Source organism: Sorex araneus, chromosome 9 (genome assembly GCF_027595985.1).
Source record: "Sorex araneus isolate mSorAra2 chromosome 9, mSorAra2.pri, whole genome shotgun sequence".
NCBI classification, from domain to species: domain Eukaryota; kingdom Metazoa; phylum Chordata; class Mammalia; order Eulipotyphla; family Soricidae; genus Sorex; species Sorex araneus.
In genome coordinates this window covers 12,111,222-12,137,107 of record NC_073310.1, presented here as the reverse complement: position 1 = coordinate 12,137,107, position 25,886 = coordinate 12,111,222, and the positions used below count along the sequence as shown (strand labels likewise).

The 25,886-nt window shown below is 56.6% G+C and overlaps 1 protein-coding gene across 1 annotated transcript in view; it reads left to right on the top strand.

The window, feature by feature from the left end:
* The window catches only part of SVOP (SV2 related protein), a 60,533-nt gene extending 36,674 nt beyond the window's left edge, over nucleotides 1–23,859 (top strand). Inside the window, exons 7-16 of the mRNA XM_055146914.1 lie at nucleotides 8,393–8,456; nucleotides 9,096–9,221; nucleotides 10,016–10,144; nucleotides 11,593–11,666; nucleotides 15,862–15,938; nucleotides 17,190–17,297; nucleotides 18,204–18,315; nucleotides 19,801–19,882; nucleotides 21,257–21,346; nucleotides 22,202–23,859. Coding sequence (XP_055002889.1) covers nucleotides 8,393–8,456; nucleotides 9,096–9,221; nucleotides 10,016–10,144; nucleotides 11,593–11,666; nucleotides 15,862–15,938; nucleotides 17,190–17,297; nucleotides 18,204–18,315; nucleotides 19,801–19,882; nucleotides 21,257–21,346; nucleotides 22,202–22,408 — 1,069 coding nt within the window. The 3' untranslated portion in view covers nucleotides 22,409–23,859. The remainder of the gene's footprint in view (nucleotides 1–8,392; nucleotides 8,457–9,095; nucleotides 9,222–10,015; nucleotides 10,145–11,592; nucleotides 11,667–15,861; nucleotides 15,939–17,189; nucleotides 17,298–18,203; nucleotides 18,316–19,800; nucleotides 19,883–21,256; nucleotides 21,347–22,201) is intronic.
* Nucleotides 23,860–25,886: the final 2,027 nt, after the last annotated feature.

Sequence of the window (25,886 nt, the reverse complement as noted above, 5' to 3'; positions counted from 1 at the left end):
CCCACCCCACCCCACCCCACCCCGGGCTTCTGGTCTTGGAGCGAGGGGGCGGCATAGGGCCCCCAGCTGTAAGGAGTCACCAGGCCCCAAGTGGCCCGTAGTCAGCAGCATGCCACAGGGGACTTAGGGCTCAGGGAGGTGTTGCGTGAACGTTCGTGTGGTCGGAGGCGCAAGAAAAGGAAGAAATGTGTTTCCTGGAGGTCCAAGGCTCTCTCTGACTCTTGGCAAAGGTAGAGGGCCCCGTGATCTCCTTTTATTGATCGTGGTACCTCTAAAGGGCCAATACAGTGACGTCACCAAAGGCATCCAAAGAAGTTACGGGAAGAACATTGAGGCAGTAGAATATGCATTAGTTCCTTGCATCTGCAGGCCAGTCATCTTGGCCTCCGGAAAGAAGATACAAAACCAAAACTGAAAGGTTTCTTGGGCTAAAAGCACTTGGATTTACATCCCAAAGACAAAACTGCCCCCCCCCCCCACCTCCCACACCTGAAATCTACATCCCAAAGACTAGGCTGGGCCAGAGCCTACAATTTACAATAAAGGTCAGGCCTGGCTAACACCTGAGATCTGCAGGTCAGAGACCAGCCGGGCTTCTGTGAGAGAAGGAAAACTGCTCTTTTTAATATACTGAAATTAGGGGCTGGAGCGATAGCACAGCGGGTAGGGCGTTTGCCTTGCACACGGCCGACCCGGGTTTGATTCCCAGCATCCCGTAGGGTCCCCTGAGCACCGCCAGGAGTAATTCCTGAGTGCAGAGCCAGGTGTAACCCCTGTGCACAGCCGGGTGGGACCCAAAAAGGAAAATATATATATATACTGCAATTATTTTTCTGAAGGCAGCTTGAAGGGGGAAAACGTTCCTGTCTGTAGTTCAGTCTACGTGGGCTCGCCCTGATAGCTCAGTCCATCCCCAACAGGGAGGGCCGTGCAGGGCAGCCCCGGGAGGTGGGAGGCAGGGGAAGCGTCAGCTCCGTTTCTCAGCTCAGAGCCCAGGGCCTCAGCTGGGCGCAGGAGGATGAAGAAGCTTGCAGTCAAAAAGCCTCTCTCGAACCCCCCTGCCCCACCCCCACTGCCTCCCGGGCTGAGGTAGCCGGGCCCCTGGGAGCCCGATGCTGTTGTCCCGGAGAGCAGAACTTCCCTCTGGCCACCCGCACCTCACCCCCCCCCCCCCCCGCCCCAGACTGGTAGCAGGGCCGTGCGCTGCCAGAATAGGCCTCACGTCCACGGCGTGGTTGGTTTTGAGTCTGGGTTTTGGTTGTTTGGGGCCACATGCAAGTGTCTGCAGGGCTTGCCCCTTGGCGCTGTGCTCAGGAGTCACTCCTGGCGGGATCGGGGCATCCAAGGGGATGCCAGGGATGACCCCCGAGCCAGCTGTGTGTGCAAAGATGAACACGCACTCTAACCCCTGCACGACCTCTCCAGCCCAACTTCAGGTGAATATTTGGTCACTGGGTGTGAGCCCCACGCTCAGTGATGCAGGCCAGTTACGGGGTCATGGCCCACAGATTAAGAGGTCAGGGCTGCAGGGGTGCAGGGGCAGGGGGGAATGGCTCCAAGGAGCGGGACGCAGGCCTTGCGTGCTGGAACCCAGCTCCCACTCCTGATGCCGCAAGGTCCCCCGAGCACTGTCAGGAGTCTCCCCTGAACTCTGAAGCAAGGGTGCTCACTGGGCCCCTGGGACTGGATGGACGCAGATTCCGGGGAGGCGGCTCTGGGTGGGGGCTGGGCTGGCCTCTTCCCGTTCCTCAGATCGGGAAGGAGGGACCACGCGTGGCCGGCCACAGTATCGTCTGTCCAGGGGGAACAGGGAGTGGAAGACATTTTGTGGCAGGAAGCGCAATATAACTTTTTTTTTTTTTTTGCTTTTTGGGTCACACCCAGCGATGCACAGGGGTCACTCCTGGCTCATGCACTCAGGAATCACCCCTGGCGGTGCTCAGGGGACCATATGGGATGCTGGGATTTGAACCTGGGTCGGCCATGTGCAAGGCAAATGCCCTACCCGCTGTGCTATCACTCCAGCCCCCATAACTTTTACTTTTATCACTAGAATCCATGTTGTTTGGTTTTAGATGATTTAAAAAAAAAACAAAAACACACGACTAAGCTCCCCCCAATGATGGTCACCCATTAGTAAAACTTGTCAGCTCACAAAACACAAAAACTGCCTTCAGGAGTCGTCATTGATGATGTCCGGCAGAGGGCACTGCAGGCTTCAGCAGAAGTAACTGGTTGGCGGTAGAGGTGCCAAGGCTGCTGACAGGCACAAAGGGGCACCCGCTCAGGTCAAAGGTCTAGCCCCACCTGTCCCATGTGAGCACGTGCCTTAGAAGTCCTTCGGGTCGATGTGGAGAATGAGGCTGCTCAGGGACCTGTCTTGGGTTGGCCGGCTCTTTAACCCACAGACCTTTCGTCCCAAGACCCAGAGCCCTGGCTGAGTGGGGATGCCAGCTCTCTCCTCCCCGGCGGTCGGAGCCAAGTGTCCGATCTCTGATCGCCCAGAGCTGCACATGCATTGATTTGCAGCAGGGATGAACTGACGCCGGGACCCGCTGCCGCGTGGCCTGGCTGATTGCATCCCCCGTGCTTTTCTCCTTCTGTGCGAGTCGAGTCAGCCCAGACTTTGGAGAGAGATCAAACAGCTTGTTTTCATAACGAGACGCTATAAATAATGGCTGGACTGCGCGGTGCAACAATGGGAGGAAAAGCTGTTTCCTGTGACCCTAGGTCATAAAAACAAAAACATTGAAATGTAAGGCAATGAAGGACCAAGGAATGGGTGGCAATGCTTGGTGGGGGGCGGGGGAGGAAGAAGACAGTAGCGGCTCTTCTTGAATGGATATGGAAAGATTTCCAAACCCTCTCTTGGGTTTGGGATTGGGGGTTCACTCCTGGGCATGATACCCGAGAACCCTACGGTGCTGGCAGACCCACCCAGGCCCCAGCATGCAAAGCCTGTGTTCTGGTCGGCCGTGTTCTCTCTTGGGCCTCCGAATCGCCCTACTGGGCGCGATCTTGCTGTCTCATCAACATAGAGGTTTAGGGACAAGTAGGTTCATCTGGGACACTGCTCCCCCCCACATACACGCACACAAACACATAACATACCACACAAACACACACGAACACATACAAACACACACACATACACTCACACATACACACATATACACACTCATGACATGCGACACTCCTGCTTGGGCACAGCTCCAGGGAAGAGGCACTTCTCTGGCACTCCCGGTCTGCCAGTCCAGGTTGGCAGCGCCAGCTCTAGGGACCAGAGAACGCACCCAGGGAACAGAGGGAAGTTGAGCTGGTGGGCACAGGAGGTGCCTGTGGGCAGAGCAGGGAGAGGATGTTGCGAGCATGGGAGAGGGAGGGGAGAGGGCAGAAGGGAGCGAGGTTGCAGGTAGAGGATCTGTGTCTGCGTTTAAGTATGGAGTTGAGTGGTTCAGTTGTGGAAAGGGGCTGTTTATATGCCCGAGGATGTGGGGTGTGGATGGGGGCTGCTGAGCCTTCCAGCAGGGAGAGGGGTCTACCCCCTGTTTGTCTACCCCAAGCCCAGGAGGCTACCCCAGCTCTGGGACACCTCCAAGTTCCGTAGTTCTGAAGGCCCAGTGGGAGCAATTTTGATGAGAAGGTTGTTGTAGAAGCCCCCCAAGCTCAACGGGTGAAAACAGTAACCCAGCCCAGCGGGCACCAGCCAGCTCAGGAAACTCTCAGACAAGGACTTAGGGGACACCACTGTGAGATATGACAGTTGTCACAAATTGAATTCTATTCATCTATTTTTTTTTATCATTCTACTTGCCGTTTTGTTGTCACAAGCGATATGAAGCAAATTATTTTCTGCCTGCAAAGGGATCAGGCTGGTGGGGGTGGAGCGGAGCTGGGGACATGGTAGAGGGAAGGGACACTGGTGGTGGGATTGGTGTTGGAACTCGACTGCCGGGAACAACTGTCTTATGAAAAACTTTGTAAATCACAGTGTTAAAAAAAAAAAAAACACTGGGGCCAGAGCAATAGTACAGCAGGGAGGGCGTTTGCCTTGCATGTGGCCCGCCCGGGTTTCATCCCCGGCGTCCCATAGGGTTCCCCAAGCATTGTCAGGAGTGATTCCTGAATGCAGAGCCAGGAGTAACTCCTAAGCATTGCCAAGTGTGACCCCCCCAAAAAAAAAGCAAAAAAAAAAAAAGCAAAAAACAACAAAATAATAAATAAAAATGAGTTCAGGGGGGCTGGAGCAATAGCACAGCAGGTAGGGCATTTGCCTTGCACGCGGCTGACCCGGGTTCCATTCCCAGCATCCCATATGGTCCCCTGAGCATCACCAGGAGTAATTCCTGAGTGTAAAGCCAGGAGCAACCCCTGTGCATCGCCGGGTGTGACCCAAAAAAGCAAAAAAAAAAAAAAATGAGTTCAGGACGAGAGCCATAGCTTAACAGGCTGAGCGCTGGATTGGAGGGCTTAGATTTCTGGCACTGCATGTTGCTCCCGGCACGACTGGAAGTAGCCCCCAAGCACAGAGCTGATGTTAGTCCCTGAGCACTGATGCGCAGGACCCCCGAACCAAAATAAATAGGTAAGTGATGAGTTCACAGCAACACTTAGACTCCAGACCCAAATCTTTGGGTTTTGCCAACACTCCCAAGGTTTGTTTTTTTTTAAATTATTTATATACGTATTTTGTTTTTGGAGAACCATACCTGCAATGCTTAGAGGTTACTCCTGGTTCTGTGCTCAGGAATTACTCCTGGCGGTGCGCAAGGGACCATTGTGGGATGCCGGAAACTGAATCTGGGTGGGCTGTGTGCAAGGCAAGCACGCTGTAAGGTAAGGGTTGGGTCTCTCTGGCCCCAACCCTCCCAATTTCTGCCTGTCACTCTTGCTGTAACATGGAGAGATCCAGGACCTAGTTTGGGTTTTATTTTGGTTAGGCTTTTTTTTGGCGGGGGGGGGGGGGGGGGGAGGGTCGGGAAAGGGGTGGGGGAGGGTTACTGGACCATACGTGGCAGTGCTCCAGGCTTACTCCTGGCTCTGTGCCTCAGTGGGGTGTGTGGGGCTCAGATGCAGTGCTGGGGCCCGAACCCGGATCGACCACACTCGAAGCAGGTGCCTTTACCCCCGTCCTCTCTCTCCAGCCATTCCAGGTTCGTTCATTTGCAGTCAATACACTCTCATGGGGTTGCTCGTGGTCACTCTTGTGACTTCCTGTCCCCTCTCCTCCTCCTCCCCCCTCTTCCTCCTTTCATTTCCCCACGTGTGGGGGGCTGGAAGAGCAGGGGTGCTGAAACCCCTCCCCCTTCCCCCTTCTCCACGTCACCCTCCTGCATCTGGGGTTTGAGCCAGCAGATGCCACAGCCCCGGGCCTCAGGCTTCGCAATGGGAGGTCGGGGGAGGGAGGCTGAGATCCATGACCCCTTTGGAGGCAGGTGGCGCTGGATCCATTTGGGTCTCCTGGGATCCTGTGTCCACACACGGGGCTCATCATCTGGACTCACTTCTCAGTGTAAGCAGTGAGCCACCCCCCCAGTACTTAGGGCTTGTCTTCCAAGTGCCACTCGTCTGCCAAACTGCCAAACTCAAGAAAAAAAAAAGGGCTGAGTTCATGACTGAGACACAGAAACGATAAGATGAACATGGATATTTTGTTGTGCCAGAAAATAAGAGTTCAGGGACCAGAGCGGTAGTACAAAGGGTAGGTAGGGTGCTTGCCTGGCATGTGGCTGAACCAGTTTTGATCCCCGGCACCCCATCTGGTACCCTGAGTCCCGCCGGCAGTGACCCCTGAGTGCAGAGCCAGGAGGAAGCCCTCGGTGTGGTTCAAAGTACAAACAAAGAAAATATTCTATCACAGACATGTTTCACTCCCTCCCCTCCAGACAAAAGACATAAAAATAAGCTTACAGGCCAACAAGATTGATCAAAGCTGGGCTTGGTCCCTGGCACTGTGTGGTCTTCCTGGCACTGCTAGGAGCAAGCCCCGAGCAGCATAACATGTGACTCAACACCCCAAAGAGCAAAAGTGAAATTTAAAGATCTTTACGGATTCGATCTGAGATAGTTGAGCATCAAAAGGACAATGGTAGTAAGAACTTACAACCCAGTGGAAAAGTTAGGGATCCACAAGTCATACTGATTTAGTGGATGGAAGGATGGAGGGAGGGATGGAGGGAAGAAGGGATGGAGGGATGAAGGGGAGGGATGGAGAGGATGGATCAATGCAAGAAATGACCAATAGGAGATGGATGGATGGAAAGATTGGTGGTTAGATAGATGTGTATGGGGGAGAAGAGAAATTTCTTCCTTGTATAGAATGCCTACTGCCCAGAATATAGTTGTCTACACAATATAATACTGTATACCATATTATTTGGAGGGAGGTGGGGGGGAGGATTGCTTGCTTGAGGGCCACACGTGGCAGTGCTCAGAACTTACTCTTGGCCCTGTGCTCAGGGATGACTCTCCCGGTAATGCTTGGAGGACCAGTACGTATAGGTGCCCGGGAGCAAACCCAGGTCAGTCACGTTCTAGGCAAGCGTCCTCCCCACTAGACCATCACACTGTCCACTGTGAACTCAGAAGGAATTGCAGGGATTTAAGATCCCACCTTCCACCGTTAGCATTGGTGCTTGATCTGGGCAGAAAGAGTCGATGAACGGGGTGCAGAAGTGCTGGGTCGGGGTTCTGCGGGCACAGGGTACTGGCACGACCTCTGAAGGTCTCCCTCCAACACACACCAAGAACTGATTCATCACAAGCAGGAGGAAGCTAGCTCTGGGGTGGAGAAATCTGTCAGGCGCTGCAGGGCCCTGATGACGAAGGTCTGTGTCCCCGGGGCTAGGGAGGCGAATATCCTGCCCCCAACACCAGACTCTGGGAAGACATACATCGGGCCAGATAGCAGGAAGTGGGGGGTCTGAGGAGGAGCCCTACATTTGAGTTAGCCCCTGGCCTTCATCTGATCCCAAGGAGCCCGTGTTCACTGCCCCCAGGACAAGGCGCCCCCTGGGGGCCAGAGAGGTGTAGGAACAGCTCCAACCCTTCTCCCCCCCGACCTAACTTTCCCTCCCTTTACTGTGGGGGGTAGCCCTGGCTCTCTGTGAGAACCGTTTGGAAGGGGTGAGTTAAAAAGATGGCAGAGGGGCTGGAGCGATAGCACAGCGGGGAGGGCGTTTGCCTTGCACGCGGTCGACCCGGGTTCGAATCCCAGCATCCTATATGGTCCCCTGAGCACCGCCAGGGGTAATTCCTGAGTGCATGAGCCAGGAATGACCCCTGTGCATTGCCGGGTGTGACCCAAAAAGCAAAAAAATAAAAAAAAAAGATGGCAGACAGGACAGATTGTTGCAGATTGTTGTATTTCACCCAGGGACTATCTCCACACTCTTTCCTCTAAGGATACTTTTTTGGTAGCATTTTCACTGGGTTTTCATAACAAGCAATACAAAATATATTATTTCAGTTCTGCTTTGGGGCAAGATTGGGGTTCGGGATGGAAACATCTGAAATATGGTGGTGAGAAGGCAGAATGGTGGTGGGATTGGCGTTTGAAGATTAAACATAATGAGATATTGTGAACTACTTTATAAAATGGACTGGAGCGATAGCACAGCGGTTGGGCGTTCGCCTTTCACGCGGCCGGCCCGTGTTCAGTTCCTCCGCCCCTCTCGGAGAGCCCGGCAAGCTACCGAGAGTATCGCGCCCGCACGGCAGAGCCTGGCAATTTACCTGCGGCGTATTGGATATGCCAAAAACAGTAACAATAAGTCTCTCAATGAGAGACGTTACTGGTGCCCGCTCGAGCAAATTGATGAGCAACGGGATGACAGTGACAGTGTTACTTTATAAATTAAAAAAATTATTGGGCCAGAGCGATAGCACAGCGGGTAGGGTGTTTGCCTTGCACAATGCCGACCCAGGTTCGATCCCCAGCATCCCATATGGTCCCCAAAGCACTGCCAGGAGTAATTCCTGAGCATCGCTGGGTGTGACCCAAAAAAGCAAAAAAAAAAAAATCATTTAAAAAAAATGATGGCAGACAGGGCCAGAGTGATAGTACAGCAGGGAAGGCGTTTGCCTTGCACATAGCCAAGCTGGGTTCGATCCCCTGCACCCCATATGGTCCCCCGAGCTTCTCGGGAGTGACCCTGAGCACAGAGCCGGGAGTAAGTCCTGAGCACCACCAGGTGTGGCCTCCAAACAAAAAAAAAAGCAGACTCCAGAATCCTTAGGCCTCGCCGCCAAGGTGTGTGTCTGAAGGTCTGCAGGGGGCCTGGGGGTTCTCAGGTGAGTGTCCACGGGCCATACTGGTGGTCTCGGCCCGTTCCCTGGCTAAGGTCAGATCTCCCCGCGCCATCCTGCCCCTCACCCGCCCCTGTCTTCCCAGGGTGACGCTGTACGCCGAGTTCCTGCCCATGAAAGCCCGCGCCAAGTGCATTCTGCTGATCGAGGTAAGGCGCAGGCCAGGGCTCTGCGCATGCGCACGCTCGGTGGCGGGGGGAGGTTCTGGGGGCGCTGGAGCCACGGGGGAGGGAAAGGGGCGCTGAGGGCCAACAGCAGGGACGGGCATGAGCGGGCCGCCTTGGTCAGGGCATCCCCGCAGTGTGGATTCGCTCCTCTTCGCGGCCCCTTCCCCAGCGTTGCTCACCCTCGCGAGAGCAGGCGGGGACAGTCCCTCTCCAGGGGAGATTCGGGGCACGGCCACTCCTGCTTGTACCCACACGCACCTGGGTTCTGGGCCGGGTCTCTCGGCCCAGCCGCTGATGTCAAGGCATCCCCCTACTAGGGTCCCAGAGGGGAGCCTGCCAGGGCCCCCCCAAAGACCCGGGAGACCTCAGAGCAAGACGTGCACGGCCAGGGGCCTCCACCATGGGCACAGGATCCCCCCTCCCCCGAGCTGCCACCTTGCACGGTTTCAGGGACCACCACGGAGGACGCCCGTGGGAGGTGGACCCCATGGCAGGGGACCCTGGGAAATGAGGCCTGCCCCACCCGGCCCGGCTGAGCCCGAGCCCTGTCCGCACACGGCCGCGTCTCCTCCCTGCGGGGCCCCTGCCGTCACCACCACTCAGCCCCCTCCTCCGTGCCAGGTGTTCTGGGCCCTCGGGACGGTGTTCGAGGTGGTCCTGGCCGTGTTCGTGATGCCCAGCCTGGGCTGGCGGTGGCTGCTGCTCCTCTCGGCCCTCCCACTCCTCCTCTTCGCGGTCCTGTGCTTCGTAGGTATCCCTGGGAGCTCTCGCCCGGGCTCTGCGGCCGCCCACTGTATTCTGGGGGGGGGAGGCAAGGGGTGCAGGGTAGACCCCCGGAACCATCTTTTAAAACCTTGGTGGTTGGAGATAAGGGCCAGGAGGATGGCTCCACGGCTTGGAAGCCGGCCTGCATGCCGGGGGGGGAAAGGCAGCTGGGATGGAGAAGGGACCACCAAGGAAGTGATGCTAGGAGGGTCCGCTCGGGGTGGGAGATGCGGGCTGAACGCAGACGATGATGGCCACTTAGTGCCCGTATTGCGAACCACAACACCCAAAAGGAGAGAGGGGGGATGCAGGGGATTGGCAGGAGGGACACTGGGATCGTTGGTGGTGGAGAATCGGCACTGGTGGAGGGATGAGTACTCAGTCATTGTATGACTGAAACGTAATCACCAAAGTTTGTAAGTCTGTAACTGTACCTCACGGTAATTCCTTAAAAAATAATTTAAAATAGGGGCTGGAGTGATAGTATAGCAGGTAGAGCGTTTGCCTTGCACGCAGCCAACCCGGGTTCGATTCCCAGCATCCCATATGGTCCCCTGAGCACCGCCAGGGGTAATTCCTGAGTGCAGAGCCAGGCGTAACCCCTGTGCATCGCCAGGTGTGACCCAAAAATTTAATAATAATAATAATAAAGCCTTGGTGGTGTGTTTTGGGGGGAGGGGGCACTTAGGACCCCACCTGACAGTGCTCAGGCCTTACTCCTGGCCACTGTCCGGTCCCAGCCTGTCCAGCCCACACCCGCTCTCCTGTCCTCACAGTGGCTGCCGGAGAGTGCGAGGTACGACGTGCTGTCCGGGAACCAGGAGAAGGCCATCGCCACCTTAAAGAGGATAGCGACGGAGAACGGCGCCCCCATGCCGCTGGGCAAGCTCATCATCTCCAGACAGGTCAGCCCCCAAAGGGCGGGCATGTGCCCCCGCCTGTGTGTGCGTGCGTGTGTGCGTGTGCGTGCGTGTGCGTGCATGCGTGCGTGTGCGTGCATGCGTGCATGTGCGTGTGTGCATGCGTGCGTGCGTGTGCGTGTGTGCGCGTGCGTGCGCGTGCGTGTGCGTGCATGCATGCGTGTGCGTGCATGCGTGCATGTGCGTGTGTGTGCATGCGTGCGTGTGTGCGCGTGCGTGTGCATGTGCGTGCGTGTGTGTGCGTCTGTGCGTGTGTGTGAGTGCGCGTGCCCGGTGGACACGTCTCTGCTCCGGCCGGCGCAGGCTCCGCGGGCTGGTGGGGACCCTTGAGATGGGGCTGCTCCCCTCTCTAACTCACTCAGACAGTTCCAGCCGGTGGGGAGAAAGACTTGAATGTTCGGTGCCTGACGCCGCCACTGTGCGGGTGTGAGCCGGGGGCAGAGGCTGGGCAACCCAGGCGCGTTCGGACATGCCAGGGTGCCAGGCTTCCCGGGGTGTGTCGACATCCCTGAAGGAGCCTGGGCCCTGGGCGGAACAAGCACTTAACCGAACACACAGACTCAGTGTCCCAGCTCCGGGGGACACTGGACACTCGCGTGCGCGAGGCTGCTGGTCCCCTCCCTCCCAGAAGCACCCCACCCCCGCGGTTCAGAGATCGGATCTTTTCCCATAGAAGCCTGTTTCTGGCGGTTGCCATATTATGCAGAAAGAACTGGAATTTGCATCCCCTCCCCCCCACCCAGGAAAGTCGCCTGGCACCGTTACCAAACCAGGTCGGCACACGGGGGTGCGGGGTGGGCAGGGTGGGAGGGATCCCACGGGGCTCGTTTTAAGGATTCTTGACTGGGGCTGGAACGATAGCACAGTGGGTACGGCGTTTGCCTTGCACGCGGTCGACCCGGGTTCGATTCCCAGCATCCCATATGGTCCCCTGAGCACCGCCAGGAGTGATTCCTGAGTGCAGAGCCAGGAGTAAACCCTGTGCATCGCCGGGTGTGACCCAAAAAGCAAAAAAAAAAAAAAAAAGGATTCTTGACTGATAGTGGATCGATTTCTGGCACACAGGTTACTGAAGACTCATCACCTCGTTGTTGAGTCTTGGGGGTGGGGGATTAGGAGTCGGTGGGTCACCCCGCAGGCTGGGTCGACTCCCTGTGTCCAAGCAACCCCCACGCCTGAGGGCAGGAAGGGGAGGGCATGTGTGAGAGAAGCCGTCCCCGGCTCCAGGACCCCGGCCGGGTGAGGGCTGCAGAGGGTCATGAAGACGAGGAACTGGAGGGGCCAAGCCGGCCTCCGGGCTGCAAGCGAGGTGCTGTGCAGTCGAGTCCTGGGTTCTGGGTGGCCGCAGCCCCCCTGGACAGGCTGAGCCCCCAGCCCCAGGTGCCACCACGGGAGGAGAATAAATAGCATCTTCCTGTTTTGTCTTGAAACAGGAAGACCGAGGCAAAATGCGGGACCTTTTCACACCCCATTTTCGGTGGACGACCCTGTTGCTGTGGTTTATATGGTAAGAGCTGATCACAGAGACCCCTGGGACCCCCTTAGTATGTCTTTGCCTGACTCGCGTCTCTAAGCATAATGGATCCTATAGATCCATTCGTGTTCTTGCAGATGAAAGGTTCCATCTTTCTCTGTCTCTCTCTGTTTCTGTCTCTGTCTCTCTGTCTCTGTCTCTCTCTGTCTCTCTCTCTCTCTCTCTCTCTCTCTCTCTGTCTCTTTAATAGCTGGGTGTCATGCCATTATGTAGCTCACTAAGACAAAACATCACCGCTGCATGCATGAAAAGAGCACTTCCCACAGAGATCGAAGTTTAAGGCTGCTTGGAGGAAGAATAACACAGAGAGAGAGAGAGAGAGAGAGAGAGAGAGAGAGAGAGAGAGAGAGAGAGAGAGAGAGAGAGAGTTTTCCCATGAGCCTCTTCCCCAACCTCCAGTTTATATGCCCCAGAGAGAGAGGTGGGCTATTCCCAGAGAGAGAGGTGGGCTATTCCCAGAGAGAGAGGTGGGCTATTCCCAGAGAGAGGTGGGCTATTCTTTCTCAGCACAGACAATCTTCACCAAAGAAACGATGAGAACTCTCAAAGCTCGTGTCCTTAGTGGGAAGGTGTCAATTCCTTCCATCCTGGCTGAACAAGATGAATGCAAACGTATTTTGATCTTGGAGGCCTTTACCCAAGGTAGGAACCACCCTCCCGCTCCCGCCCCCACCCCCCTTTTTCATCCTGTCCTTTGTCCTGGGCACTGGACATTTCTAGGGTTTGGCTATTGCCCCGATGCTGCAAAGAACGTGAGGGTCCAGGTGTCTCTTCAGCTACTGCTTGTGTAGACTTTGGCTAGGTACCCAGACATGGGACAATCATATGGATCAGAGGAACTTTCTATTTCTTTTTTTTTTTTTTGCTTTTTGGGTCACACCCAGTGATGCTCAGGGGTTACTCCTGGCTTTGCACTCAGAAATTACTCCTGGCAGTGCTTGGGGGACCATATGGGATGCCGGGGATCGAACCCGGGTCGGCCGCGTGCAAGGCAAACGCCCTACCCGCTGTGCTATCGCTCCAGCCCCTATTTCTTTTTTTTTTTTAGTTAAAGAAAAATAGGAAACTGGAGAGAAAGTACATTGTGTAGCGTACGTGCCTTATATGCAGCCTACCTGGTTTGATCCCTGCCACCCTGTATGGTCCCCCCAGTACCATCAGGAGTAATTCCTGAGTGCAGAGCCAGGAGTAACCCCTGAGCATCACCGGGTGTAATCTAAAAACCAGAGAAAAATTTTTATTGGGACTAGAGAGATAGTACAGCAGATAAGGCACTTGCCTTACATGTGGCCAACATCCTCAATCCCCAGCACCCCTTGTGGTCCCCTGATCTCCAGCAGGAGTAACCTCTGAGTGTAGAGCCAGGAATAAGCCCTGAGTACCGCTAGGTGTAGGGCAAAACTAAAAATTTTTTTAAAATAATAAAATGGTAAAATGGCCACTGGTGTTGATGATTTTGGTTTTAATTGACAAACTTTCCACATCTTCACCACCACCAAAGTGCCCAAGACCTTCCACTGCTGTTTTTGAAAAATATATGGATATATTTGTACATATTTTTAGTATTGCTACCCCATACCTGCCACCGTTATCCTGAGGAGCCTGCCCCTTCCCAAGCCCCCCAGTCCCTCAGATCACAGTCCCACTGTTCGCATCTCAGGGTTGTGTCCACCGGGGAAGGTCTAGTCCTTTGCCTTGTTTCGTTATGGTCCGCCTATAAAGTGAGATCTCTGGACAAGACAGAGAGCAAGGAGGGAGGGCACTTGCCTGGCTCGCAGCCAACCAGGGTTGGATCCCTGGCATCCTGTGTGGTCCCCTGAGCCCTGGCAGGAAGTGACATCTGAGCGCAGAGCCAGGAGTAACCCTGAGCTGAGTGTGACCCAAAAAAGAAGGAAGAAAGATATTTTGCTATTTATCTTTTTTCTTCAGACTCACTTCAATTAGTGTGACTTCCTCCTGGATTTTTTTTTTTTTGAAGTAGCAGATTTATTCAGAGGTTTCTGAGGGAAGGAGGAAGGGATAAGTGGGAGAGAGAATAGTAGGAGTAACACGCTCAAGAGAGAACGCAGGCTTCTCCAAGGGTGGAGAGAGCTCTACACATACCCTAGCACTGGACACGAAAGCATGAAAGTACACATCTCAAGGGGGGAGATGCGGGCGACACATGTGCTCGGGCACCACATGTGCTCGGCCATGTAGGCACAAGCAGCACATGGGCTCAGGCAGCATATGCGCCTGGATTTTTTTTTTTTTTTAGGTTTTTGGGTCACACCTGGCTATGCTCAGCATTATTCCTGGTTCTGCATCCAGGAATCATTCCAGGCGAGCATGGGGGACCATAAAGGATGCCAGGGATCAAACCTGGGTCAGCCACCTGCAAAGCAGCTGCCTTACCTGCTGTACTGTCTCTCCAGCCCTGGAATTTTCATCTTTCACTAGTTGAAGGATCTCTATACTGATGTCCCCAATGAGGAACTTTTCTCAAGATAGTCAAAGCCATCTACCACAGACCTACGGCAAGCATCATCCTCAATGGAGAAAAACTTAGGGCCTTCCCTCTAAGATCAGGGACAAGACAAGGATGTCCACTCTCACCACTTCTGTTTAACATAGTACTGGAAGTTCTTGCAGTAGCAATTAGGCAAGAAAAAGACATTAAGGGCATACAGATAGGGAAGGAAGAAATCAAGCTCTCACTATTCGCAGATGATATGATACTATACCTAGAGAAACCCAAAACCTCTACCAAGAAACTCTTAGAAATAATAGACTTGTACAGTAAAGTCGTAGGTTATAAAATCAATACCCAAAAATCCACGGCCTTCCTATACGCAAATAATGAAACAGAGGAAGGTGACATAAAAAAAACCACAATCCCCTTGATGTCCCCAGTGACTATACCCGTTTACACAACCACCATCAATGTACGTTGGTTCCTTCTCTCCAAAATATCTCTTTTGCAAGGGGTGCTCCTAAGAAGTGCTCAGTTCCAGGGAATTCGAACCCCAGCACCAGGACTTGCAGGCTATTCCCAGCAGCATGTCACCTGGTTCATTCAGTGCTTCAGCCTGACATTGTGAAATGTCTGGCCCTGCCCTGCTTGGGTCCACCAGCACCACATCTGGGGGTGCTTCAGGGACCATGTGACGCTCGGGCCCTGTCTCAGACCACCACACCCAGGCGTGTTCCCCGTCTCTGAGCTCCCAGCCCTCCTCAAAATGCCTTTTTTTTTTGTTGTTTTTTGGGTCACACTCGGCAGTGCAAGGGGTTACTCCTGGCTCTGCACTCAGGAATCACACCCCTGGTATGCTCAGGAGACCATATGGGATGCTGGGAATCGAACCCAGGTCGGCCGCGTGCAAGACAAACGCCCTACCCGCTGTGCTATTGCTCCAGCCCCCTCAAAATGCCTTTTAAGAGGACATAATACAAGGAGTAAGGTGTTTGCCGGGCATGCTCCGTGCTCAAAGCCTGGCTCCCCTCAGTCTCCCGAGCACCTCCAGAGGGCACCCTGCTGGGCACAGCAGCTCCATTGGCCCCCAAAGCTCACCCCCCCAAAGTAAAAATCCCATTTGAGAGAGAGATCGTACAGGGAGTAAGGCGGTTGTCTTGCATCCAGTGGGCCCTGTTTTGCCCCTGGGCGTGTCATTTGGTCCCCCGGGGGCCACTGCACAGAGCTGGGCCTAACCCCCGAGCACCACCACATGTTCCCCCAATCAGTAGATAAGAGGAAACTGCTTGAACCACGCATTGAACTGTCCAGTACAGTCGGGCCGAGCATGGCCAGGAGCTACCTGAGCACTGTTTAGGATCACACACACACACACACACACACACACACACACACACACACACACACACACACACACACTAAAGAGAGAGAAAGATGGAGAAGAGACGGATGCCAGGATCGCACTCCGTGAGGCCAACTCTTCCAGAAAGTTCATTCTCGGCCTCCCAGCAGGCAGGAGGGCCCTTCCCTCTGTCACATCTCTGTGCTTTGCCCCTGTTCCAGGGCCCAGGGTGGTCCCCGGACCCAGAGTCCTTCCGACCAGACTCCAGGCCTCCCCCGACCGACTGGTGCCCGAGGGACTTTGCATCTCCCTGGTGGCCCTTAACCCTTGTGCTTCCTCCCGGGTAAGAGCCCGACCTTGCTCCCTCTCCGCAGGTTCTCCAATGCCTTTTCCTACTACGGACTGGTTCTGCTCACCACCGAGCTCTTCCAGGCCGGGGACGTCTGCAGCAGTGAGTACCACACCTCCTTCGAAGCCAACAGAACCTCCATCCCAGCCCTGTCCCCCCCCGCCCCCCCGCCCGGTCACTTCAGATCTTGTGTCCAGCCTGCTCTCATCCACATGCCCGTGACCCGATCCCCAAACTCCAGGGAGGTGGTACCTGCAGGATCTAAGCAGATCTCTGAGCGGCAGAAGCCCGGATAACCTCCCAGGGACGGAAGTGACATCACAGGGGCCAGAAAGAGAGTTCAGAGGGCAGGGCGCTTACCTTGCATTTGGCCAACCCAGATTTGTTCCCTGGCACCCCGCTAAGACCCCCTGGGCCCTGCCAGGAGTGATCCCTGAGTGCAGAGACAAGAGTGAACCCTAAGTTGGGGCTGGAGCGATAGCACAGCCTGTAGGGCGTTTGCCTTGCATGCAGCTGACCCGGGTTCGATTCCCAGCATCCCATCTGGTCCCCTGAGGACTGCCAGGAGTAATTCCTGAGTTCAGAGCCAGGAGTAACCCCTGTGCATCACCAGGTGTGACCCAAAAAGCAAAAAAAAAAAAAAAAAAAGTGAACCCTAAGCATTGCCAGGTGTGGTCCCCAAACAAACAAAACAAAACAAAATTAAAAATGGGCTAAGGGCAGAGTTCCATCTCCAGGCCCTCTAGATGGCCAGGCTAGGCAGGGCTGGCTCAAGGACAGGGGCCCTGACATCAGGTGTGAGAACCAGGGTTAACGCTGACCCCACCGAACAATTGGAATCCTCAGGGAAGCGCTTCAGGAGCCAGGCTGGTGTCAGAGACAGGCCACCCAGACCTCCCTGCACCCCCGGGACCGAAGTGGGCGTGGTCCAGGGGGAAGGAAAGCTCCCCCAGTGAGGATCCTGGGGGAGGAAACAGCCAGAGTGGGGAGCCACGCCCAAAAGAACCAAGTAACAAGCACAAAGGCTGGATGTAGCTCAGTGGCAGAGCACTTGCTGTGCCAGTGTGACCTCTGGCACCGCTCGGTACCCCTGAGCACCATCAGGGGGTCTCATGCCAAGAGGGAGGTGGGTGTACTTGCTTCGTTCTTGCTTTTTTTTTCTTCTTTTTTTTTGCTTTTTTGGGTCACACCTGGCGATGCTCAGGGATTACTCCTGGCTCTGCACTCAGCTCGGGGGACCCTATGGGATGCTGGGAACTGAACCTGGGTCGGCCGCCTGCAAGGCAAACGCCCTCCCCGCTGTGCGATCGCTCCAGCCCCTTGCTTCCCTCTTTCCCACTCCCCACACGCCAGTCTCCAGCCGGAAGAAGGCCGTGGAGGCCAAGTGCAGCCTGGCCTGCGAGTACCTGAGCGAGGAGGATTACATGGACCTGCTGTGGACGACGCTGTCCGAGTTCCCAGGTGAGAGGCCACCACGCCTGGCCAGCCCGGAGCTCTCCAGCCGCTGTCTCCACCCGGGTGGCCCCCAGCAAAATTCTTTTCTAGGGAGTCTGGGCACAGCGTCTCCACCCTTAGCTGTGGGTGGTCAAACCGAGAATGCGTGAGAGGTTCCCCCCCATTTGAAAGCTTTGGGGGGCCCATTTTGAGACTGCTGGGGCCAAGACTGTTTCCGGCCAAGTCCTGGTTCCTGGGTTCTTGTGGGGAATTTTGTTGTTGTTGTTGTTGGGGGGGGTCCCTCCCCAGCTGTTGTTCCTCGCGGGGGGCCTCCTTTGGTCAGCTGAGCATGCGAGGGGCCAGGGATAGAGAGAAGCAAGGCTGGGGTGACCGTCTTTGGAAGCTCATCTTGGGGAGTCAGAGGTAGTGCGGAGGTTAAGGCGTCAGCTTTGCAACGCAGCCAGCACCACCACCAGGGCTGGGTCTCTGAGCACTGCTGGGGGCCACTCCTGAGCAGGCACAGAGCCAGGGGTCGCCCCGAGCACCCGAGGGGTAGACCCAAAAACAGAAGAAGGGAGGGAGAAGAAATGGGGGAGGGAAGGAAGGAAAGAAAGATGAAGGAATAAGGAAAAGAAAGAAGTAGGGATGGTGGAGAGCAGGGGGAAGAAAGGAGGGAAGGAGAGAAGGAAGGAGGACGGAGGGAGGGAAGGAAGTGGAGAAGAGGGAGGGAGGGATGGAGGGAAGGAAGGAGGGAGGACAGAGGGAGGGAAGGAAGTGGAGAAGAGGGAGGGAGGGATGGAGGGAAGGAGAGGAAGCAAGAGGGTGGGAAACTTGCCACCGGAAGTGAGCCCCTGGGCCTCCACCACTGCAGAGGGGATTCTGAGGGTGTGAGTCCCGCAGGTGAGACCCGTAGGTGCCCTCTGTCCCCTGCAGGTGTCCTGGTCACCCTCTGGATCATTGACCGCCTGGGCCGGAAGAAGACCATGGCCCTGTGCTTCGTCGTCTTCTCCCTCTGCAGCCTCCTGCTGTTCATCTGTGTTGGAAGGTGCGTAGGCAAATTCGCTTTCTCTGGCCAGGAGGTCCTGGCAGGTGGCTGGGGGGTGGGTGGGCGGGTCATCCCCCCCCCCCATCCCAGCAGCTCCTCCCTGGGATCAAAGCTCCTGGCTTCCTCTTAAGCTGAACAAATGAGCTTAAAGTGGGGCCCCTGGTGGGGGTGGGGAGAGAGCAGGGGACCCTTCCATGTAGTGTCTGCTTTAACCGCAACAGATTCCGACATGGCACCATCTCCCAGGTCCTTCTCAGAGCTGGGATTTGGGTTTGGGTGGAAAGGTTTTCCCGTATTTGCTGGAGATCACGCTGACCATGCCTTGCTTTAGATGTGGCTCCATTTCCCCCGCCACCAAGAGCCTCCCCGGGCCATAGCAGCCCCAGACTCTCTGGACCTCACGAAGCCCCAACACGAACCTGGGGAGCCTCTGGGGGGAGGCGTGGAGGTGCCCCTCGGGAAACGCTGGTGTTGGGGAACATTGGTGGAAAGCCAGGCTGGGAGGCGGCTCATCCTTAGAATCCAGAATCCCTCTTTCGGGTCAATAACACAGCGGGGAGGGCATCTGCCTTGCACCCGGCCAGTGGGTCCCACCCCCAGCGCCCCAGGCGGTCTCCAGCGGGAGTGATTTCTGAGTGCAGAGCCGAGAAGAAAGCCTGAGCATGACCAGGTGTAGAAACTGTCACTGTCACTGTTATCCTGTTGCTCATAGATTTGCTCGAGCGGGCACCAGTAACGTCTCTCACTGTGAGACTTAGTGTTACTGTTTTTGGCATATCCAATATGCACGGGTAGCTTGCCAGGCTCTGCCATGCGGGCACGATATTCTCGGTAGCTTGCCGGGCTCTCCAAGAGGGGCAGAGGAATCGAACCCGGGTCAGCCGCATGAAAGGCGAACGCCCAACCGCTGTGCTATCGCTCCAGCCAAAAACAAAGACAAAAATAATATCATCATCAGAATTCCTCTTTAGAGCCCGAGACATAGGGCTGGGGGTGGGGAGCAGGGGAACATACCTGGCGGACGGCTGGCCCAGGTTCAACCCCCAACACTACACATGGTCCCCTGGACCCCACTAAGAATAACGCAGGGTGAAGAGTTCTGGCGGTTAGCTGCCCCCCATCCCCAAATCCCCGCCCTCACAAGCTCCTCTCTGAGCCTTGGGTTACTTCTGTCCCTTCTGCCCAGCCTCGCCTTCCACCTGAGTGAGCTCCCTGGGCGTTCATGCCTCTCCACCAGGGGCCCTGGAGGGTGAGGAAGGCCTGAGGGAGCCTCTGCAGAGGTGCTTGTGCCCTGGTCTGCCCCCTGCAGAGGGCGCTGGTGCCCTGGCCATGTTGGTACCCTGGCCCTCCCCCCTGCCTGGAGCCATGCAGGCAGGGCTGGGCATGGCCCGTGTGGGAGCGGGAGCTTCTTCGGGACCGACAGGACTGGGCTGGTGCGAGCCGAGAGAACAGACGCGCTCATGCTCTTCCCTGTCTCTCCGCCAGAAACATGCTCACCCTGTTACTCTTCATTGCAAGAGCGTTTATTTCTGGAGGCTTCCAGGCAGCCTATGTTTACACACCTGAGGTAGGCGGGGGGGGGGGGGGGGGGGGGCGGGGGAGGAGGGGGCTGGGGGGTGCTGGGGCTGGAGGGGGCAGCTCTGGCCGCTGGGCCCCACCCGGACTCTGTCCTCACTCCTCTGCCTGACTCGCTGGCAGCCCCTTTCCCTGCTCTCGGGGCTTACGCTCAGTGAGTCAGTGCCAGGGGCACGGGGCAGTTTCCCGTCAGAAGGGAAAGGTTGGGGGCTGGAGCGATAGCACGGCGGGGAGGGCGTTTGCCTTGCACGCAGCTGACCGGGGTTCGATCCCCGCATCCCATTCGGTTCCCGAGCACTGCCAGGAGTGAGTCCTGAGTGCAGAGCTGGGAGTAACCCCTGAGCCTCGCTGGATGTGACCCCAAAAATTAAGAGCCCTCCCCCCAAAAAAGGAATGGTTTCCCCACACGCCCCCTCTAGAGAAGACCTTGATGTGGGCTTTAAGGGGACTTTGTAGGGCTTGTGGGGAGTAGCCACACCCTACCGTGTTCAGGAGTGACCCCTGGCAGTGCTGGGGGGGTGGCGTTTGTGGTGCCAGAGACTCCACTGGGGTTGGCCATTTGCCAGGCAGGTGCCTCGATGCCCTCTGCTATCTCTCCCGGTCCAAGATGACCTTTTCGAATCGTTATATTCACAGGGCATCCTTCTGGAGTTTTCTTGAAGTATGTACTAATAAATGTCCGTGAGCTCGTTTAATTGGGTAAGAGAGCAAGTGCGAAGGTCGATAGCTGGGCAAGAGGCATGGGTCAGAGCTTAGGGAAATTAAAAATTGACAGAGGGCAGGGGCCAGGGGCTATTTCTGTGCTCTGGAGTGACCCCTGGCAGTGTTTGGGGAACCCTGTGTTTCGCCAGGGGTTGAGCTACGGTCAATTGGTCACATGCAAGTCATGTGCCTGCCCCCCCCCGCCCCCCAACTCTCTCTCCGGCCGGCCAGTCTCTGTGAAAGCTCGATCGTATAGTGGGGAGGGTGTTTGCGCGCAGCCGACCGGGGTTCGATCCCCGGCATCCCAAATGGTCCCCTGAGCACCCCCTGAATGATTCCTGAGTGCAGAACCAGGAGTAACCCCTGAGCATGGCCGGTGTGGCCCCCAAACCAAAGCTAAAGTCCATGCCCTGCTGAGAAGCTGGGAGATGGGTGTCTGCGTCCTGACTGTCCACCAATTCCTGGCGGGGTCTTCAGGGACCGGCCAGGACAGGGGGTGGCCTTCCCGGGCTCCACTCAGCCTCTTGCCCTTTTCCCCTTTAAACTTCCTGCCCCCACTGCACCCCATCCTCCCCCGCCCCTGATGGGCACGAACACCCCAGGGTCTCAGACTGACGCCCGCCTGGGGCCAGTCCCCCCTCCTCAACCTGCCTTGGTGTTTCAGGTGTACCCCACAGCGACACGGGCGCTGGGCCTGGGCACCTGCAGTGGGATGGCAAGAGTGGGTGCCCTCATCACCCCCTTCATCGCTCAGGTAGGTGGAGGTGACAAAACCCAGCACATGCTAAGTGGGGGCTCTAGGCTGAGCACCCCACACTGCGAGAGGGGGCGGGGCGGGGAGGCCTGTGAAAGTGACCGTATTTCACCCAATAACCCCGACTGTGGAAGTTACCGTATTTCACCCAATAACCCGGCCTGTGGAAGTTACCGTATTTCACCCAATAACCCAGCCAGTGGAAGAGGCTGGGTAGGCTGCTGGTGAGCAAACCCCTGCTGAAAGGAACTCACTTCAGTGCGCACAGCCAGACAGGGCGGACACGGGGACCCAGCTTTGATCCTGCCTGTGCAGAAGACACTGGGGGCTGGTGATGTGGCCCAAAGCAATTCAGCTGGAAGCAAGTAGGCCAGTGTGACGTGCCGGGGATCTCACATGACAGGCTCTGTTGCCCTGGATTTTCCACACGGAGATTTCCAGCACGGAGACTGTCAGGCCTTCGCCTTCTGTGCCATTGCATTTGACAGTTGCCATCGCCGGCTCATACTCGCCTTGGCCCGGGTGGCCAAGGAGGAAGGAGATGCAGATTCACTCCATCTCAAAAGCTCCCGAGAGACTGTGGCTATGAGGATCCGGGAGCCTCTGAGAGGCTGGACTCCGACCCAGCCCCATCCTTATATCCTGCCGGAGCCTCTCTGAGCCTCAGTGTTTCCTTCTGTAAAATGGGGCCAAGACACCAACCCCTCAGAACTGTCACAAGACCCAAACAGGACCACCCCCCTTTGCCCCCCCCCCACCCCCAGAGTGTTCCTCCCAGAAACTTGCGTGACCCGGATGTCGTCTCCACGTGACCCAGCTGCATTCACTCCCTCCCTGTCCCTCCCTACCCCCCAGGTGATGCTGGAATCCTCCGTGTACCTGTCGCTGGCGGTTTACAGCGGCTGCTGCCTGCTGGCCGCCGTGGCCTCCTGCTTCCTGCCCATCGAGACCAAAGGCCGTGGACTTCAGGAGTCCAGCCACCGGGAGTGGGGCCAGGAGATGGTGGGCCGAGGGACGCACGGCCCGGGCGTCATCAGGTCGAACTCTGGCTCGCAGGAGTAGTGACTGGGGGCGAGCGGGGGGGCTGAGCTGGTCTTGGAGGCCGGAGCGTGCCGGGGGGCTGGCGGAGCTCCGCCGGGCAGCACTGCCGACACCGAGAACTCAGCACGAGCGTCATCTGGACCAACACGGTCTCCTGGCCTGACTTTGCTCCTTGTCACCCAGCTCCGCCCCGGGGCGGGGTCTCGGTCTGCGTGGGGGTGGGCGGGAGGGGAGGTTGACACGTAACCCGGGAATCTGCATGGGCGTGCGGGGCCCCGGGAGGAGTCAGTGCCCAACGGCCAGCAGCCCGAAGGACGCGGCCAGCAACCAGGAGACCTCTGGAGCCTGGGTGAGATCCCGGGCGGCCCCCAGACCTCCCCCCCTGGCCCCCACCCCACCTGCTGCCCTGCAGGCTTCCCCTCGGCCTTTCTCCCCTGGAACCTGCGTGGGGGCCCGAAGGGTTTTCTCAGACGCGCCCTCCCCCGCAGGGACGCTTGTGTCCCTTGTGCCACGGCAGAGGGACGAGCACTTGCACTTGAGCCACGTCCCCCCTCCCCGGCAGGCCCCGAGCAGGTGCCAGTTCTGGGATCTCAGTGTGGCCATAGGAGCAGTGGGGCGGGCACGGAGGAAGCCTGGACGCCCGGGCACCGGGGAGCGAGGCCGGAGGGAGGTGAGGGCACTAAGGTGAAAGCCGGGTGTCCCCTCCACTCCAGAAGCACCAAGTAATCGGGTGTCACAGCCATCGGTGACTCGGAGCAAGGGAAACAGTTGGCTTGGTTTCAGCACTTCGGGTCTTGCGTGTGGGTTATGGAGTCGTGAACAGAGAAGCCTTCAAGGTGCCCATGGACCACCCACTCCCGGGCCGGCAGGGGCCGAGGGTCCTTCCGCCCTGCTTTCTGTGCCCGCCTTCCCAGCAGGAACACAGAGGCGGTTCCTGGGGTTCCAGCAGCGCCCCCACCTCCTGCATCAATGCCCCTGCCCCAGGATGGGGGGATGGGAGGCCCCAGGGGGGTGTGGACTGGGTCCATCTTCGAAGGAAGACAGCCGAGGGGTGCGTGGCGTTTGGGGGCTGGCCTCGGGAAGAAGGCTTGGCGCCGGTGAGCGCATATTCCTGCTTCCACGAGCCGAGCCGTGTCCTGCCCACAAAGGCAGGGAGGAAAGGAAGGAGGCCGGGGGACCCCAGCAATGGCCAGAGAAGACAGACCCTCGGCTCCACGGGGTCTGCGGGAATAAACGTGGCAAGGAAGCCGAGGGTGTCCGTGCGTCTCTGATTAAACTCGTGGGCCAGGCGGAAGCTTATGACTTCATCGAGACACGCTGGGGGCAGTTCAGCTCCAGGGCTGCCTCCTCCGTCCATCCGGAGGACCCCCCGTCCCCTCCTTCCAATGTGCTATGACTTGATCATCTTCTCAACAAGCAACAATACCTTTTTCTTTTATTTGGGGGTGCCACACCCAGCCGTGTTCAGAACCCACCTGTCCTCTGAGCCACCTCCCAGCCCCACTGGGTGGCCCCAACGGGCAGCTTGTCACGGCTCGAGCCTTATTAGGTCTGCTGCGAGCAATCCCGTGTCCCTGATGTGGGTGCCACAGTACCCGGGGGAGTGTGACAGATCTGCTTCTCCCGGACACCCACATTCCCTCGAGCCCTGAGTGGCCAAAGCACAAGTGATTTCCGGTTTGCTTCGCTCTCCCGGGTGACGGAACCTTCGCTGACTTGCACTTTCTAGCTGGCCAGACACGGTCACACAGGCTTCCCCAGCCCTGTCTGTGACCTGGGGGCTTTGGCCAGTGGGAATGTTTTCCCTGGGGGAGGGGGAGGGGGAGGGTGGGGGTGGGGCAAATTGCACCTAAGGGCTTTTTCTTTTTCTTTTTTCTTTTTTTGCTTTTTGGGTCAAACCCGATGATGCACAGGGGTCACTCCTGGCTCTGCACTCAGGAATTACTCCTAGTGGTGCTCAGGGGGACCATATGGGATGCTGGGAATCGAACCCGGGTCGGCCACGTGCAAGGCAAATGCCCTCCCGCTGTGCTATCGCTCCAGCCCCAGGCTTTTTCTTTTAAAGGACATGAAAGTGAAAAGCTCCTTAGCACCCAATTGCCTGCCCTTTGAAAACGGACCCATGTGAGGGCGTAATGCAAGAGTTGCTTATCTAACGCTCTGAAATGATACAAGGGGTCTTGAAGCTGGAGTCACTTATGGCTCCTTCTGGACCCTCTGTAAGCTCCCGTTTCCATGAATGAGATGGCGTCCATTCTGTCACAGGAATGACTTTGGAAGGTGAAAAGAGACATTAATGTCATCAGAGTTAAAACCTTTTTTTTCTCTCCCGCCCATTCTTAGCACTACACCAGTGAGATGGATTGACGGTGAGATGAAAGAGGATATTAGGGTTTGACTTAGAACTGAATATCCGTTATGTGAAGAATAATGTTCAGTAACAGCCTAAGTGAGACCAACATCTCCCCCCCGCTTCCCACCCGCTTAGGCTGTTACTAACAAGTCTCCGAGGAAACCTTATGCCGTGAGCTGCAGTAGAACCATTCCATGGTAGCCTGGCCCATTAGAGTGCTGGCTGCTCGTTGAACAAGACCAGGGTAGGCCGTTCCAGAAAAAGTTAAGCAGCAGCATAATGATGTCATCAAGAACACAACTTCCAGGCTGGAGCAATAGCACAGCGGGTAGGGCGTTTGCCTTGCACGCGGCCGACCCGGGTTCGAATCCCAGCATCCCATATGGTCCCCTGAGCACCGCCAGGGGTAATTCCTGAGTGCAGAGCCAGGAGTAACCCCTGTGCATCGCCAGGTGTGCCCAAAAAGCAAAATAAAAAAAAAACAACACAACTTCCCTTTTACCCCTTCCCCACCCCCAGTCCTCACCAATCCCCTGCGTGTTGGCCTCTAGACCCTTTGTGTGAAACCTCAGGGTCCCAAAACAGCTGCCGAGGTGCTGCCATCGTGTTTCTTTTCAAAGGCAGTAGAAGGAGAGGAAGAACAGTCCCAAGAGGTCCTCGTTCTAAAGGGCCTCTCTGGTGCTGGAAAAGGATGCCCTGCGGCAGGTCTGCCGTTAGTTTGCATTGGTCAGGCCTGGATCACACGCCCGTCCCAAGATGACTCGTTCGTTAAGGATGGAGGAGAAGGAACCACCTATGTCCAGTGGGATCAAGCAATGCCCACAGCCTCTTGAACACAAAACAGGATTTTGTCTGCGTGAATGAGGGAAGGTGATGGCCATTGGAGGGGGAAGGGTTGGGAGGAGTCTGGCCACTGGCTTCTCATCAGGCATGTCTCATTAATAAGGAGAAATCTGCTTGTTTCTGGGCCACCCTGGGCCGTGCTTACGGACCCCTTCTGGAGGTGCTGAGGGACCTAGCCAGAGCTGGCCACATGCAAAGCCAGTGTCTTCACCCTGGCACTCTCTCTCCAGCCCCAGGGGGAGAAATTATATATAGGGGCTGGAAAGATAGTATGGAGGGTAGAACATTTGCCTTGCACACTGC